This window comes from Aotus nancymaae, unplaced genomic scaffold (genome assembly GCF_030222135.1).
Source record: "Aotus nancymaae isolate 86718 unplaced genomic scaffold, 86718_ANA_hifiasm-v0.15.2.pri h1tg000040l, whole genome shotgun sequence".
In the NCBI taxonomy this organism is placed as follows: domain Eukaryota; kingdom Metazoa; phylum Chordata; class Mammalia; order Primates; family Aotidae; genus Aotus; species Aotus nancymaae.
Window position 1 is genome coordinate 123,888,068 of NW_026988454.1, and position 27,211 is coordinate 123,915,278.

At 51.8% G+C, this 27,211-nt stretch overlaps 1 protein-coding gene across 1 annotated transcript in view; it reads left to right on the forward strand.

The window, feature by feature from the left end:
• BTBD9 (BTB domain containing 9) overlaps positions 1-3,567 on the forward strand; it is a 476,557-nt gene extending 472,990 nt beyond the window's left edge. The window contains exon 11 of the mRNA XM_012464347.2: positions 3,347-3,567. Coding sequence (XP_012319770.2) covers positions 3,347-3,544 — 198 coding nt within the window. The 3' untranslated portion in view covers positions 3,545-3,567. The remainder of the gene's footprint in view (positions 1-3,346) is intronic.
• The last annotated feature ends 23,644 nt before the right edge of the window (positions 3,568-27,211 follow it).

Here is a 27,211-nt window from a genome sequence, read left to right on the forward strand (position 1 = left end):
CTCACCTTAGATGTCTCCTCCCCTAGGAAGCCTTCCCTGACTCCCTGCCTGGCTGTGCTCCCCTCCTCTGTTCCCCTGGGGCTCCTTCTCCCTGGCTTAAGTGTCTGCTGGCCTCATTGGACTGTGTACCCTCTGAGGGCAGCTGGGACCTCACCCAGTCAGGCACATAGGAGGTCCCTCATGCTTGTGGCATGCGTGCACCTTCTGACCCTGCTCACGCATGCAGTGTCATCCTCTGGCTATGTATGCTGCATACGTGACGCTCATCCAGTGCTGTGTGTGCAGAGGCCTGTTCCCTCCCGACCTGTCGCCTGTAGCTTGCCCACTCCAACCCATGGCATGCTCTGCCTCTTCCCCCATCGGTCCATTTGTAAAAACACTTTTTCACTGAGAATCTTCCTCACAGTTTGTGTTTAATAAAGTTGCCCTTTGTATTGCCTTTGAATCTGCAGCGCCTGCGCGGCTTCTTGGAGATGCTCAGGGAAATTGCTCTCCAGTTAGTTGGGATTTTGGGGGACACAGACTGGGACACAGCTCTGAGATGACCCCAATTCCTTACAGAGCCACAGGGGAGCTCAGTCAGGCAATAACGGCCTAGGGCTTCCAAGGGCTTCTAAGGTCCCCTAACTTGAAGGAAGAGCCTGCTGTGAAAGCTCTGTGGTGTCAGGGAGAGAGAGAGTTTATGAGATCTTTAGGAGAAACAGCCATAGGAAAACACAGAAACAGTTGAGATTGGCTGTCAGTCTTGTTAGGTGTGTTGGGAATAACAGCCATTTGCATTATTATCTGAAAACAAATTGGCTAATGGGCTAAACACAGTTGTGCCCTTAACACTGCCCGAGTTAGACAAGAGATAAATGCAGCTGGAAATGAGAATAACAGTGAGAACCAGGGCACCGACAGGTCCGTGGAAGGTCTATCACGTGCTCACTACAGACGGCATCTCTTCCCAGCCTCTCACTAACACAGTGCGGAGCAGAGACCCACCCTGATCCCTCTTCCAGTGAGGGGCTGGCTCTGAAGAGCAAGCTGTAGCACTAGGCCACTCTGAGGTCTTTTTAAACTTTATTTCTCAATCCAGGGTTTTTATCGATTTGTTTATTCTTGTGCAAGAACCCGAGCAGGTAGAAGGACGACTAAGCCTTGGTCCTTGAGTCAGATCGGAGCTGACAGATCAGTAGGAGGCAGGCAGGTGGGTGGGCTGAGGAGCAGGAGGCACCCTGAAGGCTTGCGGGGCTGGTGGGGGAAGAGCTAGCCTGGAAATGTAACAGGACAGTAGAGAACCTTCCAAGAGCAAAAGGAGAGAAAAGCCATTCAATACCAGAGGAGAGAGCTTGAAGAAAGGTAATAAGGAGTAGGACAAATGTAAGTCAATTCTAGGATTAGTGTCAGCCTGAGGCTCTGGAGAGCAGCCCGGAGATATTGACAGAGCAGGGAGAGCAGGGATTACACAAATAACCGATTAAAGAACATGATGGGGCGGGATAAAGAGCTCCAATGTCAGCAGGGGAGGGAGCAGTAAAATGCAGCCTGTCCTGAAAAGTCCTGTGCCTGGGTGTGGGAACAGAATCTGGCTCTGGGTCATATTGCAAAAGAGAATGGCATATTTTCTGGGTTACAGGAGGCTTCAGTGGAGGCCTGTTGAGGACTGGGGCTGCACTCTCCCGCAGACCCTGACCTCACCTATCCCTGGGTGTGGAAGGAGGAGCACTCACAAGGCAAGTGATCCATGAGTGGCGACCTGCCCAGGGTGGTGTTCTTACAGAAAAGGTGCAAGAATGGGAAGCTGGTAGAGGAGTGGATTAACAGTTGTCACTAGAGGATGATTCTCAGATTCACCGGGCCTAGCCCAGAGCAGAGCTGATGCCCCAAAGAGTGTTTAGATCTCCACATAAGGCCTTCCCTTAGGACTTGCCCCTCTGGCTGTTGACCAGTAAGCCCTGCAGATGAGCCCACAAAGGAGATTTTATAAAGGAAGGAAGGAAGGAAAGGAAAAGGAGGGAGACATAGGCTAAGTGTGGGCCGCTTCAGCCGTGAGGCAGTGAGGAGTCTGCAGGAGGCGAGGACAGTGGCTGAGCGCCCGCCCTGTAAGGAGAAAAATCAGTTCCCTCTAAGACAAAATAGCAGCTGCCAAAACAGAGTGGACCCAAGAAGACACGGTCTCAGTCTTCATGTGAGGAAATGTGAGATTTAAAACAGCAGTCAATAAATAACTGAAGTGGGAATATGGAAAAAATAGTGATGCAGGGAGGTGAGCATGGAATTTGTATTTTCAATCGAATTCCGTGGTTGATAACTACATTTGTCTCCTCTGTGAACTTGATTCTACAGTGGAAGGACGTGTGTATGTGTGTGCACACATGCTCGTGCTGTGGCAACAAGAGCCCCCGCCCTTCTCTCCTGCACCCCACGGCTCACACATGCACATCAGATCCCCCGCAAGCACGTGGTCTACTCTCCAGGTCGGGGCCATGGCTCACCCTTGCTTGTAGGGCACTGAGCTCTGCACGGTGCTGGCATGGCACAGAGCTCATGATACTTCCAGGCTGACCTATTGCCAGGTATGCACACTTTGCTCCTACAGGGTGACTGTCGGCCATGTGGCTGGTTCTACACGTTGGGGGCATTTGTTCCAGGCTGGCTTGAGTCCTATGACGTTGAAGTCCACTCCCCAACACAGCTCCCTCAGCAAGGTCTGTGCTCAGCCATTGCAGGGCCAGGGAGAATTATGCATCAGGACCCAGCCCAGGACAGACACCATCCCGTTGCAGGGCACTCTGACACACATCCACATGCACTCAGACTGGGACCCTGCAGACGCACCTGAACATCACATGCACAGCTTTGGGATGCGGAAGAAAACCAGAGTACCAGAGACAACCCACGCAGGCACAGGGAGAAGGTGCAGCCGCCACAGACCGTGGACATTATCTGTGGACCTGCTCGCCCCAGCCTCACAGACTTGAACAACCTCCACCACAGTCAACTCCTATTGACTTTTAACCCAACTGCCAGATACAAAAAACTAAAAAAGAAAAAAGAGCCCACCAGACAAAGGTTCGCAAAAACGGAATAATCCAGCGTGAAGATTTTGTAGGAATCCATGTCATGGTGTCTAACTTTCGGGCGACTGGCTCATTTCCTTTCATCCTGACTAAAATGTATTTACAGCATGCCAGTTGCCATCAGGTGTCTGTGCCAGGGCAGGCATGGGCAGTGGGAAGAACCTCCTCTAACTCCCACCTGGTAGCCCCCAAAGCTGGGCAGGGCAGAATCCTGACTTGTGGCAGCTCCAGGGTCGCACGCTGACCCTTCACTCATCAGGTCTTTTCCTTCTCTCTCCCAGGTGTTCCACTGTGTCCACTTTGAGTGTCCAGAGCAGCAGAGCAGCCAGAAGGAGGAAAACAGTGAGGAATCAGGGACAGGGGACACCAGCCTGGCCGGTCAGCAGCTTGACCCCCATGCCCTGCGGGCACCCAGTGGCAGCTCGCTGCCCTCCAGCCCAGGCTCCAGCTCACGCTCCCCCAACCGGCAGCACCAATAAAGGAGGCAGCAGGCCTGGTGTGACTTGGTGGGCTCCAGCGACCACAGGAAATGATCTCCTCCCTGAGCAGCGGTCTTTGGTTTCCGCCCCCGCCCCTTCCCAGGGAGAAGCAACCTGGCTGCAAAAGCGGACACAGAACAGGGTTTCTCCCAAGGACAGAAAGGGGCTGCTTTGTTCTCAATTTGTCCAAATCAGGCTGGTCTCCAGGGGGAGAAAATGGGTCTTCAATCTTCATCAAGTCCACCATTAACACCCTACCTCTCTAATCTAACCCAGGCGCAGGGAACAGGGGGAAGTAATAGACAGGCCTGTGTTGGAATACAAAAATGGCACACGAACGCTTAGGCGGAGGAGGAAACATCAGGCCTTTGTTACCTGGAGGCACCCTTTAGCAAACGGGCTTCCACAGAGTGCGTACTCTTACGGAATACATTGCCCTGGCAACTAAATAATTTTTTTTCTTTTAGTTGTTCTCATTCAGTGAATCGTAGGTGTTCCAGATCTATTTGAAATGCTCAAACAGCAAATCACTTGTTTTAATCCCTTTTGATGCTGTAATTTTCCTTCCTTGGTTTTGAACAGTTCAGCTTGTGGGGACAGAGACCCATCATGCGTGTCTCCTAAATGAGACACAGATGCAGCTCATCCTGGCACCTGGGCTGCAGAGGAAAGCCTCTGAGGAAGTTCATCAAATGCACATGAGCAAATCAACCTGTGGACACTGGAGTTAACAGTCACTCACATGGCTGAGTTATTCACCTGTCATTCCTGAAATGTATTCAGCCTTTATGCTTGGGAGGCTGACGATGAAACAGTTACTATGCCCGCTGCTAATTCACCATTCAGAAGTCCATGTAGATAAACATACACTGAGTTCTGGTGTGGCCCAACCCGCCCGGGACTGCCATGGCTTTGCCGCCCCTCCGGGTGTGTTTAGCGGAGTATCAGAGAGGCAGCTGCCTGCCCATCAGTGCTGGGAATGCAGAACTGGGACTCCGTGCTTTCCCCACACCACAGTACTCAACTGGGGATTGAAAAATAGCAGTTCTAAGAAGCTTTTCTCCTAATCCTCATTGAAAGGACCTCATTTGACAGTGGTGGCTTGATCTGGCTCCCTCTCTTACTTAGTGATTTCCTTTCCAGTTCTGACTGCCCTGGGTAACTGCACACATCATTGCTTGCCCCTCCGCTGTCTCCAGAGCTCCGGCCTCTGTGGCCATCAGTGTCTGCCCGGGAGTCTCCCCAGGATGACACAGCATGCGAGCAGCATCTCAGTCCCTGGGTCCTTAGTGCCAACCTGCAGTCCTGATCAGAGGAAGGTGAAAGCGCGGAGTTTCCTTTCTGCTGTCTCAAAGACATATCGGCTGGGTCTAGAAAGAGCCAATGGGTGCGCGCCTGTAGTCCCAGCTACTTGGGAGGCTGAGGCAGGAGAATTGCCTGAACCCAGGGGGCGGAGGTTGCGGTGAGCCGAGGTCGCGCCATTGCACTCCAACCTGGGTAACAAGAGCGAACAACTCCATCTCAAAAAAAAAAAGAGCCAACGGGTCAGCTACTTCCTCCTAGTTTTAACTTGGTTTTGAGTGATTGATTGTCCATATTGAAATAGTAGGGTAGCATCAAACTGCATGACTAAATTGGAAGGCTGTCTTTCCATATGAACACAGGATGGCAGACATCAGAGGGCCACCTGGGCAGAGCAGACAGGTTCCTGGGGAGAAGCCGGGGTCCCCGGTTCTCTGTCCTCAGTGGCTCCAGCTGCAGGGCTGAGCTGCTTCCTATCCCCTCAGCTCTGATCTCTGCCACTTCCCTGTTGTGTGGGTGAGCGGAACGCCCCCAGGGTTTCAGGCAATTCAAAATGTGAGGAGGTTTCTGTAAGGAACGGTGGGTGCCTGCTCATGGTGGGGGGCCCTCCAGCATGGTCGCTCACTCTGTCAGCCTCCAGCCCCAGGTTGCCAATTAGCCAGAGAGCTCCTGTGCACTCAGCACTTCCTTCCCCAGTGCGTTTTCTACCCAGATGGGGACAGAGGAGCCAGATCAGTCATATCAAGGGCAGAGTTCAAACGTTTTGAAAGAGCCATTCAAGTGCTTCTTTTTAAACATGGGTATCGCCTATCCAGAGGCCCCAGGCCTGGAGCAGCATGCTGCTGACCTGGGGAAGAGAGGGTGGGCTGGTGGAGGGGTTGGAGGAGCTGCCCGGTCCTGCATCTGCAGCCCTCCAGCCCCCTGCCCACAGAGCACACAGGGCCCTCCTATGCTCTGGGAACTAGATGCCAGCTTGGCAGCTCGCCCTCGCATCTGAACAGGAACATGCTGCAAAGCCTCACCCCTAGACCCATATCTGCAGTTCCCGGACCCGTGGGGCACTTTCCTTTGGGGCATGCGCCTCCAGATCTCTGTCCTTCCTGTCTTCCAGCACTTTAAAGATGCCCCTTATTATCAGATAAAGAGAAGTAAGGGGAAGATGGGGCATCGCTAGCAACAGATGTCTCATTCTCCCATAGCCGCGCTGCCAGCTTGCCTCCCTCGCTTTGCTGGGAGCCTGCCTCGGACTCCAGGAGAACTCCCAGGCAGGAGGGGCACTGCCCTTTCCCAAAGGGGCCTTCCGACTTGGGCAGGAACTCTTTTTGTGTGTCCAGCTGGGCCTGGAGGCTATAGTCAAGGTGTGCCACACCACACACCAGGGCAGGGCCCTGATCTCCGAACAGGGATAAGTGAGCAGCTACCAGAAAGTCCCCAGCAGCCCGGAGTTCCCCAGAGCCTGGCTGGTCCTACGGAGCACTTCTCCCCTGGCCACCTGGACCAAAGTGACCTAAAAACTTGAAGCTAAAAGCAAGTGCTGGCCGGGCGCGGTGGCTCACACCTGTAATCCCAGCACTTTGGGAGGCCGAGGCGGGCGGATCACGAGGTCAAGAGATCGAGACCATCCTGGTCAACATGGTGAAACCCCGTCTCTACTAAAAATACAAAAAATTAGCTGGGCATGGTGGCGCGTGCCTGTAATCCCAGCTACTCAGGAGGCTGAGGCAGGAGAATTGCCTGAACCCAGGAGGCGGAGGTTGCGGTGAGCCGAGATCGCGCCATTGCACTCCAGCCTGGGTAACAAGAGTGAAACTCTGTCTCCAAATAAATAAATAAATAAATAAATAAATAAATAAATAAATAAATAAAAGCAAGTGCTGATGATGGGATGGTCTGGCACATGGCTGGGAGGATTCCTGGGCACCACAGAGCCCTCAGCCCAGCAGAGAGTGGGGGCTGAGTCCTCGGGGAGCGGAGGGCTGTGAGGAAGGAGACAGGCTGGCACCCAGCAAGACAGTCTCACAGACAGGGCACCGCGAGCACTTTGGACCTGGAGCAACTGTGAACCCCTCCCCACCCCCACACACAGACACATGTTTTGCCATTTTCTCAGTGCTTTTTCCGCTTTCATTGTTTTGATTTTAGTTAGAACCACGAGCCATGATGGATGTGAGACTCTTCTCAATTGCTCTTTAAATTGTCACTTTTTAAATCTTATTAAATGAAGTGTCGATTCCTGACAAATACATTAAAAGTGTTTTATTCCTAGAAGAGTTGGGAAAAGAAATTATTTTCAGCAAGAGTAGGATGTGTTTGTTAGACTGATTCCTTGGCAAAAAGAGAAAAAAAGCTTTTGAATTGTGCAAAAAATTGCCCAGTAGTTATGCTGTCGCCCCAGTTGTCAAACTGCTGTGCAGACGGCTCCAACCCAGTCAACTTCACCTTCTTTTTAATTTAGAAGATAACAAAATTGTACTCACTTATCCTTTCCAGAGCCAAGGGGGAAAAGGAAGGTAAAATCTACAACAAAAAGCGCGCGTTCTGTGTGCTGAGGCCACTCGGTAATAAAGAGACGGATCGTTCCCCCTCGCAGACTTCAATTAAGAACCTCCCTTTGGACAGGGAAGAAAGGTGTCAAAGAGGAAAAGAAAATTAAATTTGCCTCCTTCTAGGAGTTTTTCCTCCTTAGCGCTTGGTTGTCGGTGTTATTGTTTTAATCTTGCTTTCTGCGTGGTGCCCAGCTCCTCCAAGCGATGCCCAGCTCAGGTGCAGGTCGGGCAGGGCAGGTCTGCAGCAATGCCACGGCAGATGTGGGCGAGCTCCATTTATTTTGGCAACTCCAGCCATTGATTCTGTGTGTTTATCCTGACAACAGCTCCAGCGGGAGTTCAGTTAGGAATTGAAAATGCAGTTCATGGTTCTGTGCCGCTGTGGCTTTATTATTACAATATTAAATTAGAAGTTGTCCTAGTGCCTGGTGTTTGCTGAGGAGTTTCCAGAAGAGAGTGAAGGGAATGGTTTAAACGGCATGCAGGACAACTGGAACGCTCCCATCTCTCTCTCTGACACGGACCCAGTCATACCTGGGGCTGGACAGGCTTTGGAGGCCCTGGTCATTTGCAGAATGAATGCTTGGAGGGAAGACCAGTTGCAGATAATGCCCAGCCAGTGCCAGTGCGAGGCAAGGCCAGGGGAGAAGGAGCGGATGCAGTAGGTCTTTGTGGTAGGTCTCTGGCTTCCTTTGGATCAGAGAGAGGAGGCTTTGCCCTTCTTGGCTCTTGGCTGCACCACTGAGGATGCTCCGAGGGACAGCATGCTCACCCTGCCTGTGGATAGTGCTGGCCCCAAGCCCCACAGCCCTCCAGCTAGGACTTCCTACTGGGTTCATGCAGAGGCAGGGGACAGGTGCACGGACGAGGCCCCCCACACACACTTGTTTGAAAATCACTGTTCTCTTTACTCACTTAAAAAAGTGTACAGGGAACACCTGCTCCTGGCATAATGCTCCAACCTCACAGAAGGGGCCAGGGTGCCCCTCATCTGGCTCTGGCTGCTTCCAACCTGGGCCTGCACCATTGTTTGCTTTCTCTCTGACCACTGCTGGTCGTGGTGCTGCCTGGCCCTCACCCTGCCTCCGACCCACCCAGCACCCTGACCTCTCCCCATGCCAGTCTGCTGCACCCAGCAAGCTCCCAGTCTGAAGCCAGGCTGAACGGCCTCCTGCCCCATCGGGTTAGTGTTTTCTTTTTTTTTCAAAGAACTGAAATATTCCCCCAGAGGTCTCATGGCCTAAAGACTCACAATCATCCACCTGTAATTTATGATAAATGTCTGGGAGCATTTACCATTTGCGTCGTGAGTATTTATAGCCCTGAGTGGGGAGGGTGGAGGAGGCCCTGCAGCCAGGAGCCACACACCTGTCTCTGCTATTGTCTCCTGCTTGGCAGAGCCCCCCAGCCTCCCCAAGGCTGTCCTGCAGCTCTGAAAGCTGAGTGCCACCTTTGAAAGCCAGTGGAGAGTCACTCGGCTAGGGAGAAGGCGCCGAAGCAGAGGCCCAGGCCCTGGCACAGAAGAGGTGTCTTGAGGCTGGACATGGGCTGGAGAGACTGAGCAGCCTTCAGGGCAGGGACTGGGCCCTGGGTCACTGGAGACATTGATATTAGTCCATCTGTCTGCTGCCAACTTGTCTGCTCCCCCCGCACCGTGAACCCCAGGGGTTTATGTCCCGGGAAGGTGAGGGGACCCATCTGGATAGAATTGGGAGGGGAGTGCACCAGCTCGTCTCCCTTGGGGCCTGCGCCTCCTGGTGCTGCCCTGGCGGCTGCTCCTGCACCACAGCCCCTGAGGGCTGCTAGTCCCAAATTCCCAGGTTTACTCCCAGCCCACATCTCCCACCCAGGCCTCAGGGTGCGGGCAGTGCCCTAGTCCTAGCCGTAAGGTCTTTTAGGCTGACGGCACCATGGACTGCATGGTAACCTCTGTCACCTGCACGTACACCTCCAGATGAGTTCCTGGAAATAGAAAACCACAAAAGGGAAGAATGACCAACCCCTGTACACCTAATTAACTTTGAGACATTCTCTATTGTTCCTTATCAATTGATAAGTCAGGCAATTGGACTTTGTAACCGATCTTGGTCAACCTCATGACCCCAGACCCTATGACAACCCCCTCCCAGCTTGCAAAAAACCTCCCTAAACTGTAACTTCTGTAACTTTCCACATCCTACCCCAAACCTATAAAACCAACTCCGATTCCTCCGCCCTCTGCTGACTCTCTTTTCAGACTCAGCCCGCCGCACAGGGTGAATAAACAGCCCTGTTGCTCACACAAAGCCTGTTTGGGGGGTCACTTCATTCAAAGCGTGTGTTTTAACATTTGGTGCCAAAATCCAGGATGGGTTCTCCTCTGGGGAGCCCAGCCCCCTGTCCTCGGTCCCCATCTGGGAAGAGACCCACCTGAGACCTCAACACATTAGACTAGAGCAGCAGCTCACGCTTAGCGGGCCGAGCAGCTCTCTCACCACCTTCAGATCAGCTAAGCAGTCTCTCTCTCTCCCTCTTTCTTTTTTCCTTTAGAGAAAAGGAGACAAGTCTTGGAGTCTTGGAGACTTGTCTTGGAGTCTCTCCCTTTTCCTTTAAATCCCAAAGAAACAAGTCTCCCTCTCCAAGTAGAGGCAAAGGGGACACTTTATCCATGGGCTCAAAAACTCCAACGTCAGTCGTGGACTCGGGACCCGACGGTCTTCCCTTGGTGACTGGTCAGTCGAGGGACGCCTGTCTTGATCACTCACCCATGTTACAGCCCGGGAATCAGTCAGGGACGCCTACTGAAAACCTGGTACTGCTCACTCCATCTCCTCGTCTCTACTTCTCATCCTTAAAACTTACCTCCTTCACCAGGGGCAATATTGCGCCCTCTATTCCTCTGTCTTTGCCTCTAGCCTGCGTCCTAAAACCTCTTCAACTATCGCCCGATCTGAAACCTAAACGTCTCATTTTTCTTTTCTGTAACACAGCCTGGCCTCAGTACAAATTAGGCAATGGTTCCAAATGGCCAGAAAAGAGCACTTTCAATTTTTCTATTCTGTGAGACCTGAACCATTTTTGTCAACGAATGGGCAGGTGGTCTGAGGTGCCCGATGTCCAGGCATTTTTTTTTACACTCCAATCCCTCCCTAATCTCTGCTCTCAATGCAACCCGTCCCAAAGTTTCCTTCTCTCCTGCCCACCCCTCCTGCCTCTGCCAGTAACCCAGAATCCTCCTTGTCTATCGACCCTTCCAACCTTTCTTCTCCACCCCATTCCAAACCAGACCCCAGTCCAGGCCCTAACCCCCACCCCAGAGCCTCCCTTCTCTTTCTCTGCCGACAACCCACCTCCTTATGCCCCTCCTGTCACCTCCCAACCTCACACCCGGTCCGGCTTACAGTTGAGTCCCGAGGCTACCTCCTCCACCCCGACCAGTTCCAGAGGTGGCTGGAGCCAAAGGCATAGTCAGGGTGCACATTTCTTTCTCTTTATCTGACCTTTCCCGAATCGGCAATGGTTAGGCTCCTTTTCATCAGATCCTCAGTACTTAACCCAGTCCTATAATCTCACCTGGAGTGGCTTAAATGTCATCCCTACTTCCACTCATCCCTGAAGAACACCTAACAGGCATTTTATCACCCAACCGGCCCCTGACATTAAAAAAGCTACAGAAATTAAAATCTGGCCCTCAAACCCCACAACAGGAATTAATCAACCTCGCCTTCAAGGTGTTCAGTAATAGGGAAGAAGCTGCCTGGCGGCAGCACATCTCAAAACTACAGATGCTGCCTCTGCCGTAAGACAAACCCCAGCCACACCACCGGCTCACAAAGACTTCAAAGCACCCAGACTGCAGGGTCCAGCCTCCCCTCCCAGACCTTGCTTCAACGGTCAGAAACCTGGCCACTGGGCCAAGGAATGCCCGCAGCCTGAGATTCCTCCTAAGCCCTGCCCCGTCTGTGCGGGGCCCCCTTTGGAAGCTGGACTGTCCTACTCATGTCCCTGCTCCCAGAGCTCCTGGAGCCCCAACCCAGAGCTCCTGGACCGAATCCTTCCCAGATCTCCTCAGCTTGGTGGCTGAAGACTGACGCTGCCCGGACATCTCGGAGGCCCCCTGGACCATCACAGACGCCAAGCTTCGGGTAACTCTTACGGTGGAGGATAAGTCCATCCCCTTCTTAATCAACACGGGGCCACCCACTCCATGCTGCCTTCTTTTCAAGGACCTGTCTCCTTGGCCTCCATAACTGTTGTGGGAATTGATGGCAAGGCCTCCAGGCCTCTCAAAACTCCCCAAGTCTGGTGTCAATCAGGCCAGCACTCCTTTCCCATTCTTTCCTAATCATCCCCGCTTCTCCAGGCCCCGTTAGGCTGAGATATCTTAGCAAAACTGTCTGCCTCCTTAACTATTCCTGGGCTACAGCCACACCTCATCGCAACCCTCCTCCCCAAACCCATACCTCCCTCAATAGCTCCCCTTATGTCCCCCTACCTTAACCCTAGGGTGCGGGACACCACCTCCCCATCGCTTGCTGCTAGCCACTCACCCCTCATCATCCCCTTAAAACCTAAGCACCCTTATCCCACCCAGCACCAGTACCCCATCCCAGCACAAGCCTTCAAAGGCCTAAAGCCTGTTATTACTCACTTACTGCAACATGGCCTTTTAGTTCCTACAAACTCTCCTTAAAATTCCCCTATCCTAGCTGTCCAAAAGCCAGACAAATTCTACAAACTAGTCCAAGACCTCCACCTCATCAGATTGTACTTCCCATCCACCTGGTTGTACCAAACCCTTATACTCTATCTTCCTACCCGCTTCCATAGCTCACTATTCTGTTCTCGGCCTCAAAAATGCCTTTTTCTAAAGCCCAAATTTCTTCCCCATCTGTTACAATCCTTTGCCAGCATACACGCGCTCTCCCTGCCAGCCGTATCCAGTTGATTTCCCAAACCCAGCCCCAGCCACTGAACAACAGCTTCTCTCTTTCCTAGGCGTTGTAGGGTACTTTCGCCTCTGGATACCAGGTTTCGCCCCCCTAACCAACCACTTCATGAACTTACAAAAGGAAACTTAGCTGACCCCACAGACCAAAAATCCTTCCCCCATTCTTCCTTCCATTTCTAAAAAAGGCCTTAGAGACTGCTCCTACTTTAGCGCCCCTAACTCCTCTCAACCCCTCTCCCTCTACACAGCAGAAATAAAAGACCGTGCTGTCAGAATTCTTACCCGGGAGCTGGGCCCACAGCCAGTAGCCTTTTTACCCAAACAACTTAACCTCACGGTCCTGGGCTGGCCCTCATGCCTACACCGGCAATCCCTCAAAATCACAGGCCGTGCCCCACTTACCCTCTATAGCTCTCACAACCTCCAAGGTTTAGTTTCTTCTTCACACCTCACACACTCACTTTCAGCCCCTCGCCTTCTCCAGCTTTATGCACTCTTTATTGAAACCCCCACAGTAACCATTGCTCTTGGACCTGACTTCAACCCAGCCTCTTACTTAATACCCAACACAAACCCTGAACCCATGACTGTATCTCCCTAATCCAAACAGCATCCTCCCCACTTCCCCATCTTTCTCTCTTTCCTATTCCAGACCCAGACCACACATGGTTTATTGCTGGCAGTTCCTGCAAGCCCAGTCGGTTGGCACTGGCCAAAGCTGGCTAAGCTGTTGGACCTCACTCATCTGTTACTGAGGCTGCCACACTCCCCTCTTCCACCACTTCTCAGCAAGCTGAACTGATTCCTTGACCCGTGCTCTTACTCCTGCCAAAGGACTGCAGTAGTTAATATCTATACTGACTCTGAATACGCCTTCCACATCCTACACCACCATGCTGCCATATAGGCAGAAAGACGTTTTCTCACCACACAGGGGTCCTCTGTTTTCATTGCCCCCTTAATAAAGGCCCTCCTTAACGCCACTGTCCCCCCAGCCGTGGCCGGAGTTATCCACTGCAGAGGATTCAGGATTCGAGCCACTCCAAAAGAACCCACAGGGTGTAGCCCTTTGAACTCTTATATGGCCGCACCTTTCTGCTTAGGCCTAACCTTACTCCAGACACCAGTACAAATGCTCCCTCTAACAATCCCACAATATCCCCTTGCCCCTAGATCTCCCAGCAGTCTAAATTCTTTCCCATTTCCACTCAAAGAAGCCCTGAGAAACATCGCCCCATCACCCCTCTGCCAGCCTTCCTAATATTCTACTTCTTTTTCCTTTATATCACTATATAAAAAGACAGGAATGTAAGGTCTTTTAGGCTGACGGCACCATGGACTGCCTGGTAATCTCTGTGACCTGCACGTACACCTCCAGATGAGTTCCTGGAAATACGAAGTCTGAAGTAACTAGAAAACCACAGAAGGGAAGAATGACCAGCCCCCGCGTGCCTGATTAACTTTGAGACATTCTCTATTGTTCGTTATTCCCACCTCAACTGATAAGGCAATTGGATTTTGTAACCCATCTTGGTCAACCCCTTCCCAGCTTGCAAAAACCACCCTAAACTGTAACTTCTGTAACTTTCCACTGTGTAACACCAAATCCTATTCCTCCGCCCTCCGCTGACTGTCTTTTCAGACTCAAGCCTGCCTGCACCCATGTGAATAAACAGCCATTTTGCTCACACAAAGCCTGTTTAGGGGGTGGGTCTCTTCATTCAGAGCGTGCGTTTTAATACTAGCCACTACAGGAGTCCTTCTGAGACCCGCTGGAGGCCCTGGGGTCTTCCCAGGCCCCTCAATCAGCTGCTGCTGCCAGTAGGGACCGCAGGAAGCACAGCCCAGCCGCCCAGGCCCGGGGAACCTGAGACTGGCACAGGGCTTCCAGGGCAGTGGGGCCTGACCTCCCCAGGGTGCTCCAGGCTACAGGGTGCCCTCCACAGTGACCTTCAGAGGCGCACTTGCTCAGGAGAACAGCAAGACATCTCCCCACCGCACTCTCCCTGGTCCTTATGTCCCTGAGGCCACCGTTCCCCATCCCCAGTGCCTGGAAAAGCAGGATCAGAGTGGCCCAGGCAGCCTCCAGAGTGCGCTCCCAGGGGTCAGGGCTCCTCAGGGCCAGGCCTGCAGCTCGGCTCAAGAGGTGCTTTTGCCAAGCTTGTCTCGAATCTGGATTCACCAGAGAACAAGAGCCTCCCAGCCTTTGGGGTTTCTGGGCCCGTAAAGACGTGTGTGCCTCTCAGGCCTCTCTGATGCAAGGGCAGGGACCATACTAGGCCTGGGCTGGGAATGGCTCTGCGACTCCAGAAGCTCCATCCAAAACTCCAAAGACGCCCAAAGGGCTGTGCTGCTGTGTGGAATGTGTATTATTTGTGAGCACGATGCGGCTTCTTCCTCATTGTGCAGAGCAACCCAAGCAGGCAGATGTACAAACCGTGTGTGTTCAAAACCCGAGCCCATGTGTGTGAGAACGCAGCTGTGGGTTTTCTCTTAGAAATAAAGTGGTGACTTGTGCTGTATTTGAGTCGTCACTCTCTGCAGCAACCCCTCTTGGCACCCAGGGACAAGCAGGGGGCCCAGGCCAGGGTCAGCCCCTCCACCCCAGTGCCCTCATGTGGGCACTGCCATCTGGCCCTCTCTGCAGGCCCAGGCACTCAGAGGCATCTGCCCAGGCTCCTGCTCACTTCCTCTGGCTCATGGAGGGAGGCAGACAGCCCTGGAGCCAGGCTGGTCACAGGGGCACAGCCAGGAGCCAGGCACAGAGAGGCGGGCTTGCTCCAGGGTGGCGAGGAGGGCGGGATTCAGGCCACACTGTCATCGGCTGTACAAGGCCTTCGCTCAGGGTGGAGGGGCCATCCAGCTCCCTTCCGCCCCCTGTGGCGCCCTGTCCACTCCACCCATGACCTAGTTAGTGCCATTTCTAGGGGGTTAGGAAGTATCACCTTGAACCCGGTTTCCCTTCCCTTGTCATTTCTCCTGCTCTGAGCTCAGACCCAGCTGTTTTCTTCCTCATGTCTTGCTTCTACCTGACAAGCCCATGAGTATTTGGTAGCAAGTTCCCCCCATTTATCTTGCTTCCTGGGGGAGACACTGGGAAGGGAACCAGTGAGCCAGGAGCCAGCCCCTTGCAGGCACTGCTGCTCTCCCTGGCACAGCTCAACGTGTGAGCCTGCCGTCTCAGAGCCAGTGCCCGCTCCTCTGTGCGGCCCCACAACTGGGCCTGAGTCTCCAGCAACTCTGCTGGCACATGTGGGACCCAAGACTCCATGCACTGAACATGAGGGACCCCTGGAGCCCTGGCCGCCGCCTCAGCTGTTGTCATGTGGAACCAGGCAGGTGCCCCCTCTTCTCAGTGTAATTTCTTCTTGGAACCTAAACTAGGGACTTGCCATGTTTTTGGTTTTAACTTCACCCAGTGGCTTTAGCCGAGCACTGGAGCCCCAAGTCTGGAGCTCCATTTCGAAATGATGTAGGCATCTTCTCAGGAGCACACCCTCCTAGCTTCGGATCTTCCAGAACTGACATGTTTCCAATAATGGCTGACATGAGTGTTGAACAAGACAAAACCCAATCCGGAGAGCACTGGGCTTTGTCCTGCCACTGCCCCAGGCCCCAGGCCCCAGGTCATAGCCCCTCGGCCTGCCAAGTGCTGGGGATGGAGCAGGGATACTGCCCCTGCTGTGCCCCTCACTGACCTTCCAGGGAGCAGACACCAGCATCAGTGTGAATGTGGCCCAGCAGAGGATGCCTGTCTGGTCATGCAGGTTGAAGTTTGTGGCCCAGGGAGGCTTCCAGAGAAGGTGACAGCTGAGTAAAGCCCTGAGGGGTGGGGAACAAGACTCGTGGTCCCCTGGGGGAGACGTCCAGGAGGAGGGGGCCAAGGGAAGGCTCAGTGCCTCCTGGCTGGTTTATTTGCTCTGCTGATATCTGAAGACAAGGCTGATCCTGTGGCTTGGGATAATGTGAGGAAGTTGCTGTTTTTTCATCACAGACAGACTAGTGTGGACTTTAATTTGTGTCATTTTATTAAACTGCTTGTTGGGGTTTGTGTTTGGGATCAAATTCACACATAACAATATTAACCTTAAATGTGAATGGGCTAAATGCCCCAATCAAAAGACACAGACTGGCAAACTGGATAAAGAGTCAAGACCCATCGGTGTGCTGTATTCAGGAGACCCATCTCACATGCAAAGACACACATAGGCTCAAAATAAAGGGATGGAGGAAGATTTACCAAGCAAATGGAGAGCAAAAAAAAAAAAAAAAAAAAAAAAAAAAAAAGTGGGGGTAGGGAGGGCTGCAATCCTAGTCTCTGGTAAAACAGACTTTAAACCAACAAAGATCAAAAGAGACATGAAGGGCATTAGATAATGGTAAAGGGATCAGTGCAACAAGAAGAGCTAACTATCCTAAATATATATGCACCCAATACAGGAGCACCCAGATACATAAAGCAAGTTCTTAACGACCTACAAAGAGACTCAGACTCCCACACAATAATAGTGGGAGACTTTAACATGCCACTGTCAACATTAGACAGATCAACGAGAGAAAATTAACAAGGATATCCAGGACTTGAACTCAGATCTGGACCAAGTGGACCTAATAGACATTTACAGAACTCTCCACCCCAAATCCACAGAATATACATTCTTCTCAGCACCACATTGCACTTGTTCTAAGATCTTTAAAATTAAACTAGCTGAAATGAGTAGAAATACAAAATATTGGCCAGGCATGGTGGTAGGTGCCTGTAGTCCCAGCTACTTGGGAGGGAAAGGCAGGAGAATCACTTGAACCCAGAAGGCAGAGGTCGCAGTGAGCCAAGATCACACCACTGCACTCCAGCCTGGGCGACAGAGTGAGACTCCATCTCAAAAAAAATGCCACCTCTGGGTCCACAGCAGCCCCCTGAATCCGAACCTGTAGGGGCGGGTGGTGTGGACATGTCACTTTATCAAGTTCCCAGGTGATTCTTACCCACCACAGAGTTTGAGAACTACTTCTCTAATAGTCACTGAAAATGTAAACACACTGATGCAGGTGTCTGCTCCCTGGAAGGTGAGGGAGGGCAGGAAGGGCAGTGCCCCTGCTCCATTCCCAGCACTTGGCAGGCCAGTGGGCTGTGACCTGGGGCTGGGGGCGGGGCAGTGTCAAGACAAAGCCAGTGCTCTCTGGATTGGGTTTTGTCTTGTTCAACACCCATGGCAGCCAATTATTGGAAGTTTTATGGTCTCAGGTGAGGCAACAGTGGAATGTGGAGCCACTTCAGAAGAGTCTATCCTGCCACGTCCTGGGCCAGTGAATCCTGGTATGGAAGATGCAGGGTGGCTATGGGGCACTGGTGGGAAACTTTGTCAATGGAAGAAATGCTAAGACTCTAGAGGCGGGCAAAGGCTGTCTTAGAGTCTGTCATCAGTCCCCCAAAATGAAAGACCAGTGTGTTAGAAAGCCTGCAACTTCAGAAAAGGAAAATGGGGTCCCAGAGCCCAGACAGGAGCTTACAATGAGCCTCAGGGACTGTCCCAAAGAAGGGCAACTTCAAAAACCACATGAGCGCCCACCAGAGCCAGGTGTTGCCCAGGGGCCTGGCTGGCCCTCAGCCTCCTCTTGCTTGAGCCAACATCATCCTGATACCAAAACCTGGCAGAGAAACTACTAAAAAAGAAAATTTCAGGCCAGTATCCCTGATGAACATTGATATGAAAATCCTCAATAAAATACTGGCAAACCGAATCCAACAGCACATCAAAAAGCTTATACATCATGATCAAGTAGGCTTTATCCTTGGGATGCAAGGCTGGTTCAACATACACGAATCTATAAATGTAATCCATCACATAAACAGAACCAAAGACAAAAGCCACATGATTATCTCAATAGATGCAGAGAAGGATTTTGACAAAATTCAACAGCCCTTTATGATAAAAACTCTCAATAAACTAGGTATCAATGGAACATATCTCAAAATAATAAGAGCAATTTATGACAAACCCACAGCCAATATCATACTGAATGGGCAAAAACTGGAAGAATTTCCTTTGAAAACTGGCACAAGACAAGGATGCCCTCTCTCACTACTCCTATTCAACATAGTATTGGAAGTTCTGGCCGGGCAATCGGGCAAGAAAAAGAAATAAAAGATATTCAATTAGGAAAAGAGGAAGTCAAATTGTCTCTATTTGCAGACAACATGATTGTATATTTAGAAGACCCCATCGTCTCAGCCCCAAATCTCCTTAAGCTGATAAGCAACTTCAGCAAAGCCTCAGGATACAAAATCAGTGTGCAGAAATCACAAGCATTTCTATACATCAGTAACAGAGAGCCAAATCATGAGGGAACTCCCATTCACAATTGCTACAAAGAGAATAAAATACCTAGGAAGACAACTAAGAAGGGATGTGAAGAACCTCTTCAAGAACAACTACCAAGCACTGCCCAAAGAAGTAAGAGAGGACACAAACATTACATGCTCATGATTAGGAAGAAGCTATATCGTGAAAATGGCCAAACTGCCCAGCGTAATTTATAGATTCAATGCTATCCCCATCAAGCTACCATGGACTTTCTTCACAGAATTGGAAAAAACTACCGTAAACTTCATATGGAACCAAAAAAGAGCCCATATAGTCAAGACAATCCTAAGCAAAAACAACAACAATAGCAACAAAACAAAAACAAAAACAAAGCTGGAGGCATCACATTATGTGACTTCAAGCTACACTACAAGGCTACAGTAATCAAAACAGCATGGTACTGGTACCAAAACAGAGATATAGACCAATGGAGCAGAACAGAGCCCTCAGAAATAACACCACACATCTACAACCATCTGATCTTTGACAAACCTCACAAAAACAAGCAATGGGGAAAGGATTCCCTGTTTAATAAATGGTGTTGGGAAAACCGGCTAGCCATGTGCAGAAAGCAGAAACTGGACCCCTTCCTGACTCCTTACACTAAAATTAACTCCAGATGGATTAAAGACTTAAACATAAGACCTAATACCATAAAAACCCTAGAAGAAAACCTAGGCAAAACCATTCAGGACATAGGCATAGGCAAGGACCTCATGACTAAAACACCAAAAGCACTGGCAACAAAAGCCAAAATAGACAAATGAGACCTAATTAAACTCCAGAGCTTCTGCACAGCAAAAGACACAGTCATTAGAGTGAACTGGCAACCAACAGAATGGAAAAAAATTTTTGCAATCTACCTATCTGACAAAGGGCTAATATCCAGACTCTACAAAGAACTAAAACAGATTTACAAGAAAAAAAACAAGCCCATTCAAAAGTGGGCAAAGGATATGAACAGACACTTTTCAAAAGAAGACATAGATGAGGCCAATAAACATGAAAAAATGCTTATCATCACTGGTCATTAGAGAAATACGAATCAAAACCACATTGAGATACCATCTCACACCAGTTAGAATGGCAGTCATTAAAAAAATCAGGAGACAACAGATGCTGGAGAGGATGTGGAGAGATAGGAACACTTTTACACTGTTGGTGGGAGTGTAAATTAGTTCAACCATTGTGGAAGACAGTGTGGCAATTCCTCAAGAATCTAGAACTAGAAATACCATTTGACCCAGCAATCCCATTACTGGGTATATACCCAAAGAATTATAAATCATTTTATTATAAAGACAGATGTACATGTGTGTTTATTGCGGCACTGTTTGCAATAGCAAAGACTTGGAACCAACCCAAATGCCCATCGATGATAGACTGGACAAGGAAAATATGGCACATATACACCATGGTATACTATGCAGCCATAAAAAAGGATTAGTCCATGTATTTTTTAGGGACATGGATGAGGCTAGAAACCATCATTCTCAGCAAACTGACACAAGAACAGAAAACCAAACACCACATGTTCTTACTCATAAGTGGGTGTTGAACAATGAGAACACATGGACACAGGGAGGGAACATCACACATTGGGGCTTGTTGGGGGTGAAGGGCTAGAGGAGGGATAGCAGGGGGTGGGGGGATTGAGGAGGGGTAACATTAGGAGAAATACGTAATGCAGATGACAGGGTGATGGGTGCAGCAAACCACCATGACACGTGTATACCTATGTAACAAACCTGCACGCTTTGCACATGTACCCTGGAACTTAAAGTATAATAAATACATTTTTTAAAAAAACGGAATGGAAAACAAGACGGGGTGTCAGCAGCTCAGGAAATGGTGGAAGCCAAGAAACAGAGGATGACCCAAAGCCCTGGGCAGGCTGAACTGGACATTTCCATACCGGACCCGATGGATGTACAACTGATAGATGACACAGCGCTCCTCAGACACGCGAGCAATTCAGAGTGACTGCACCTCTGCCAGGGCAGGCCCCACCTGCTCCAAGGCAAAGAACGCCATGGGGCTTCCTCCCATCCCGCACCCGCCCAGCAGCCTTGGTTTTCTCTTCTGTCCAGTGGAGCTAACACTAGCACCTTTTGGGACTATGAGGATTAAATGAGCCTGGGGTGGGTGGGGGTGGGGTTGTGGGGTGGGTGAGTGTGTGAGTGTATGTGAGAGAGGAGGCCAGCTGTCTCCATGATGATAACATTTTCTGGGTCTACACCAGTGGCCCTTTCTGCCTGCATTTTTCTTATTACAACATAGTCCCAATACTGCACTTCACCGTCCGGCGCCTCCGTCCACTCCACTCCTTGGCTTTCCTCCTGCTGTTTCTCCTGTCTTTTCTGGGTCCCCTTTGGAAATGTGGGCTTCTCAAGAGTATCTGGAGCCACCTTCCCCCCAGCACCTCTACCTCTAGGGACCTGGTCCTTTGGGAGTGGGCAGGGCCCTGGGGCACCCTGCTGGCCTCCAGCAGTTGTTGGGGAGACACCCAGGGAAGCCTGAGGGGCAGCAGTGCTGGGTACAGGGCGGACAGGCCTGAGCTGAGAGGCCCTTCCATGGACCACAGACACTTGTCCTGATCGACAACTCTGCAGATGTGAGCGAGGACCAAGGGCACTGCTCAGATGCCCTGAGGTACACAAGGGCAGCTCAGGAGCTTGCAGGGGCTGGGGGACAGAAACGCAAGAGGGAGGTGGCAGCCCGGCCACCCCTGACCGCTGGACCAATGGGAGCAAGGCACAGATGTGGTGGGACATCTGCTGTATTTCTGCCATTCTCAGTGATGCCCTGATGACTGCCCGTCACCACGGCCCTCCTGGGCCAGCCAATCACTAAGAGACAAGGATGCAAGAAGGTGATAGCTACTGCTCCCAGCAAACATGAGCATCCCCTCGCAGCTGCTAGAGGCCAGAGGTGTGCCCCAGGGCCCTGCCTGGAGGTGAAGGTGCCCAGGGGCCTATGAAATGCACCAAACACCCACAGAAGACAGTGACACCATGTGGGCCCAAGTCCGATGTCCTCCAGCACCCACCATTGCCCAGCTTCCATGGACTCTGCAAGTTTAAGAGGAAAAAAGACGGGAAGCCATTTTTGAGAAAATCCACCTGGGACTCTCTGTCTGGGGCGCTCCAGTTGGAGAATGCATGTGTCAAGGTTCCAGATTCAGGCTTTCATGCCTTTGTGCAGCAAGGCAGCAGCGAGGCTGCATTAGGGAGGTGGCTTCGATCTGGCTGCACCCTGGAATCACCTGTAGAGCTTTGTGAGGATCCACCCCTGACCAGTCACCCCAGAGACTGACTTGGTGTTGGGTGGATCCAGGCACAGACATTTTAAAAAACTCTGCAGGTGATTCTAAAGGCAATCATGGCTGAGAGCCACTAGGCAGGGGTCTGAGATGCTGGAACCTTCCACATTCCCCAGCTGGGGAACGGATGAGAGGGCGTTAGAGCTCTCCCAGCCTGGGAGAGGCCCAGCTGGCCCAGAACTGCATTCTGACTCCAGGCCCAGGGCTCCCTTCCCTGCCGCCAGAGCTGACCAAGTGGAGGGGGAGCCTGGGGCCTGGGAGGGGCAGGTCTTCCTTTGAGGGCCTCCCAGAAGGTGCCAGAACTCTCCCTCCTCCTGCTGTCCACTATCCCACCCATACCTCCTGCCTTGAGTCCACCAGGACTGCTGACGTCACACACTTTGTCCCTGCTCATCTCGGTCCCCCAGGAGGGCCCAATCCCCGATCCAGTCCCCCAACAGCTCTCTAGTACCGTCCTCACCTGGCACAGCCACCTGGGAGGCCCAGCAACACCCTCTGGAACCTGGCTGATTGAGCCCACTCTCAACCCATGACTGCTGCGGGGCTGAGGGCTCCTGTAAGTCCTCCGATACAGAGCCACCCCTGCAGGACTTGGTGGCCTAAAACAACATTTGTTTTGCTCGGGAACCTGCAGTTTGGCCGGGGCTTGGCAGGGACGGCTCCTATCCACTCCACTTGGCACCACCGGGTCAGCCCTAAGGCTGAGGTGGATCATCTGGAGCCTTGCTCACTCGCCATGCGTGCGGCCCATGCACAGCTGGGCACCTGGGCACCACTGTCTCCGTCTGGTATCTCCACATAGACTCTTCGGCATGGAAATACTGCTCAAAGGAGCAATTTTTTTTCTTTAACTGAGGTGAAATTCACAGAACATAAAATTCACCATTTAAAAGGAACAATTTTGTGGCATTTGGCATCAGAGTGCTGTGCAACCACCACTTCCAGAACATTCTCATCAGCACGTTCCTCACCCCAAAAGGAAACCCCACACCCATTAGGCAGTTGCTCTTATCCTCTCCTCCCCCAACTCTTGGTGACGGCCAACCTGCTGTCCGTCTCTACAGTGTTCCCTACTCTCCGGCTGCATATACGTGGAATCACACATTCACCTTCATGTCTGGCTTCTCTCACTTTGCAGAACATTTCTGAGGCTCACCCGGGCTACAGCTGGTGTCAGCACTTTACTTCATTTATGGCAATCTGAATTGCATGACCGCACCAGGCTTTGTTCATCCTTCCATCCCTTGAGGGACACTTGGGTTGTTTCTACTTTGGGTTGTCGTGAACAGGGCTGCCTCAAACGTGGGGGGACTTGTGTGGGTCCCGGGTATATGCCTAGCAGTGGCATTGCTGGGTCACGTGGTAATTCATTGCTGGGTCACGCCAGCAGGGTGTCTACACAGCGGCCGCACCCGTTTTACTTTCTGCCAGCGAAACATAAGCCTTCCAACCCCTCCACATCTTTGCTGTCACTTACTTTCCATTTTTTAATTCTCGCCAACTATTGATGTGAATGGCCAGACTTCCTTTGCATCAGCCCACGTTCCCAAGGCACATGTCACCTGAGAGCGCCAGATGGGTCTCTCATGCACCTTTCAGATGTAGCCTCATGGCCAGGAAGCATCACCTCCACCACACGCGCTCCTGGTTGCAAGCGTCACCAAGGCCTGCCCATGTCCAAGGGGACAGGCTCCACTTTTCCATGAGAGGAGCATCAGAGAATTTAGGGAAAGAATATGTTTCACAGTCATGACATCTCCCATCACTCTCTCAGACCAGCGCTACACAAAGTGTCATCTGGTGACAAGATAAGGATCTTATGCCAGAAGAGGCATCGGCACGCAGCTCCTTCGTCAGGACGGTCTTGCCAGCTCATCCAGCTGTGCTGCCTCTCACTCAGGGGCCTGGGACACAGTGAAAGACCTGTGTCCCCCGGGGGTGGGGCTCTGAGCCTCCCCAGGGTACACAGGGCCGGAAGTTTATACAGTTTGGAAGCCGCCCTTTAAGAAAAATAAATGTGACTCCAAAATTAGGTACAAAATGGGAAAAGAAACTTCACAGCAAATGACGCGTTTTAAAGTCGATAAATACTCTAAGGTCTGCAGTCCAGCCTCACTGACAGTGACACCTGTCACACCGTTCCTAGGTCGCTTGGCTGTGTCTTCTTTGATCACCCCTTCCATGATAATGATCTTGTAATATGTGGGAATAGAAAGATTCCTCAATCTTTCTGCTAGCATGGTTGGTCTCTGTTTTGAATTATTGATACTTTAGAAAGTTTCTTTCATCTTCACAACTCTTATTGGCATAGTCATGTAAATTTTTAGGACTTGTCAAATGTGGGAGAACGGCTATCAAGTTTCTTTCATGTCTGAGCTGCAAGATTCTAGAGCACGCCCAGCACTCCCCAACTCATCTTCAATGCTCTGACAAGAGGGTGGTGTGCTTCCGATGGGCTGTGCGGCCCTGTCGAGCGTGTTCCTGGCAAGAGCGAATGTCTGTATCAAGCAGGTATTGATGAGAATCAAATCATCCTGGTTTAAGTTCACACACCTGCTGGCGGGAAGAATCTTCCAGACTTCCGGCTCCCCACATTTCAAGCCTCCTCCTCCTCCTCCATGACCCATACTCCCTGTTCCAGGTCCTGTAGGACAGGTTCCTATCACAGTACAACCGTGGCCCTGCTCCTTCCGGTGGCCACACCAGGTGACAGGCAGTGGACAAGGAGCATGTTCTTGAAGCCAGCCCTACCCCAGGATGACTGGCGATGACCTACTGAATGCGGAAGTGACTGTGAACTGCACAAATAGAACCCACTAACCTCAAAAGAATCATGTCCCCAACTCTGCTAACCCTCAGCCAGATCCCAAAAGTGCCATGTGGCCTCAAGACCATCCAACAGAAGAGGGAGTGTGAAGGAAGAAAGTTAGGATGGAAGGAGGGAATGGTTTTAACCAGTGGCAGTTAAAGTATCTTGCTTTTGCAAATTTTGTAAGATCTTGGGAACAAGCGAACACACTGCCAAGGCCTAATCACAAGGGAGGGGCTCAGGCACAGGCTCTGTCTCCCAGTAAACACCACCAGTGCCCCACCAAACCCTTGCTCCCCCTCACCCAACCTCACATACTCCTCACAACCCTGTTCCCTATGTCTAAACACAGAGCAGAAGGATCCCATCCCCACCTGCCTGCCCCGTGCCCTCACCTGCCAGCCTGTGCACTACGGCCCATCATGGACATCGCTCCCAAATTTCTCCCTCGCTATGGGATCATTCCAACAGCACAAAAATATGCAGCAACTTCTCCTTATTCAAAAATAAGCTCCCTCATCCCCACATCCACTCTGCTGCCCATTTGTTTGCTTCCACTGCAGCAAAACTCCTTGAAAAAGAGGTCCAGCTGGCCAGCCTTCCCACTCTCCCTCCCCAGGAGTCAGTCCCCGGTGCCAAGGTGGTTGGTGCCTGGAGAGCATGTCCCAGAAGGGGCCACTCCCTGCTCCTTGAAACGCTCCTTTCCCTGCTTTGCTGGCGGCTCCTTTGGGTCTCCTCTGCAGGTTCCACCTTGTCTCCTTGGATGGCGTCCCCAGGCACAGCCTCCATCTGTCTCTTCTCCATTTACACCCCCCAGCTCGTGGCCTTAAATACTAGCTGTATGCAGGTGACTCAGAACTGCTTATCTCATTTGCCCACCGACAGCCACAGCAGCCTTATTCACAATAACTACAACATGGAGTCAGCCCCAGCGCCCCTGACTGAGGGGCGGGCAAGCACAGTGTGGTTTGTCACACAGCGCAGTAGCACCAGCCTTAAGAAAGGACACAGACACGTCCGCCACGCGGGTGAGCCCGGAGCACATCATGCTAGGTGAAATCAGCCAGACACAGACAAGCACCGTGTGATTCCACTTCGAGTCCTGGAGGTGGATGGTGGCTCTGGTTGTACCACATTATGAACAGATTGGGTAACACTAAACTGCAAAGACAGTTCAGGCGGCAAACTGCACATTCTGTGTATTTTACTACCATAAAAATTATTGGAAAATAAATGCCCATGTCTAGCCAGGACCCGTCCACGGAGCCCTGGAACTGTGTATCCAGGCACCCGCCCACCACACGCATTTCTATCTGGGTGCCTCGTCTACACCTCAGCAGTCTGCTCTGACCCAACCCCCTTTCACGTTCCTGCCCATCGTTCATTAACGGCCTCTCTGTCTTTCCAGTGGCTCACAGTCAAAACTAGAAGTTGTTTACCGTTCCTCTTTTCTCTCACTCACACAGCCCCAAAAATCACTCCAGGATCCGGCTCTTCTCACCACCTCCCCGCCACCTTGGGGCACTGAGTCTTCCCACTGACCTCCCAGACCAGCCAGCAGCGGCCTCTGGTCTGCCTCCTTCGCGCTCCCTGCAGGCTGTTCTTCCCACAGTGGCTGCCTGACCGAACCCCCAGGTGGCAGGCAGGGCCCTCCATGCCCACCACAGAGAAAGGCCCTCAGACTCTATGCTTCTCCCCGTGTGTCATGTATGGCTGTCACCCCTCTAATATTCTCTGCACGTCCCTTATTTTGCTCCCTCTAGCTGTAGGCTGTCATTTGGGTCACCACTATATCCGGTGTCTGGGACGGTGCCTGGCAGATAGCAGGTGTTGAATGAACGTCACCCTAGCCAGGGCTGTGGGGTGGAAGACACCTAATGGGGCTCTCAAGGCACAGAGTCAGAGCTTCCACCTCTGGGGTCTGTCTTGTCCCCACCCGTGCCCCGAACTTGAGTACCTTGTCACGCAGAGCGAATCCCTCTCCTACTCCGGGACTCCCTCCTCTTCAGCTCCTCCTGGTGCTTGGTAGGCGTGGCCTCAGGACTCCAGAGACCACTCCAGCTCCCTGTCAGTGAGTTCTCCCACTGAATCCTGTAATGTGTCCCCCAGGCCTCTTCAACTCACACTCCTCACCGCACGAATTCACGGGGCTGCCTGGAAGAGGTGGCCAGGAGGGGAGCCCGAGGTGTGGAGTTCTTCCCAGCCAAAACTCAAAAAGCCTTTTAATTAGGTCCGGGTGTGGGGAGCTGGCTCATTTACCAAGAGTTCAATCACCCAAACCTGTGTGATGCCCCAGATGGTGTGCAGGTGTGTAGTGGGAGGGCCAGGCCTGGGCCCGGCACACACTTGAGGTCGCCCACCCTCCTGCTCCAGGCACTTTATCCATCCCAGAC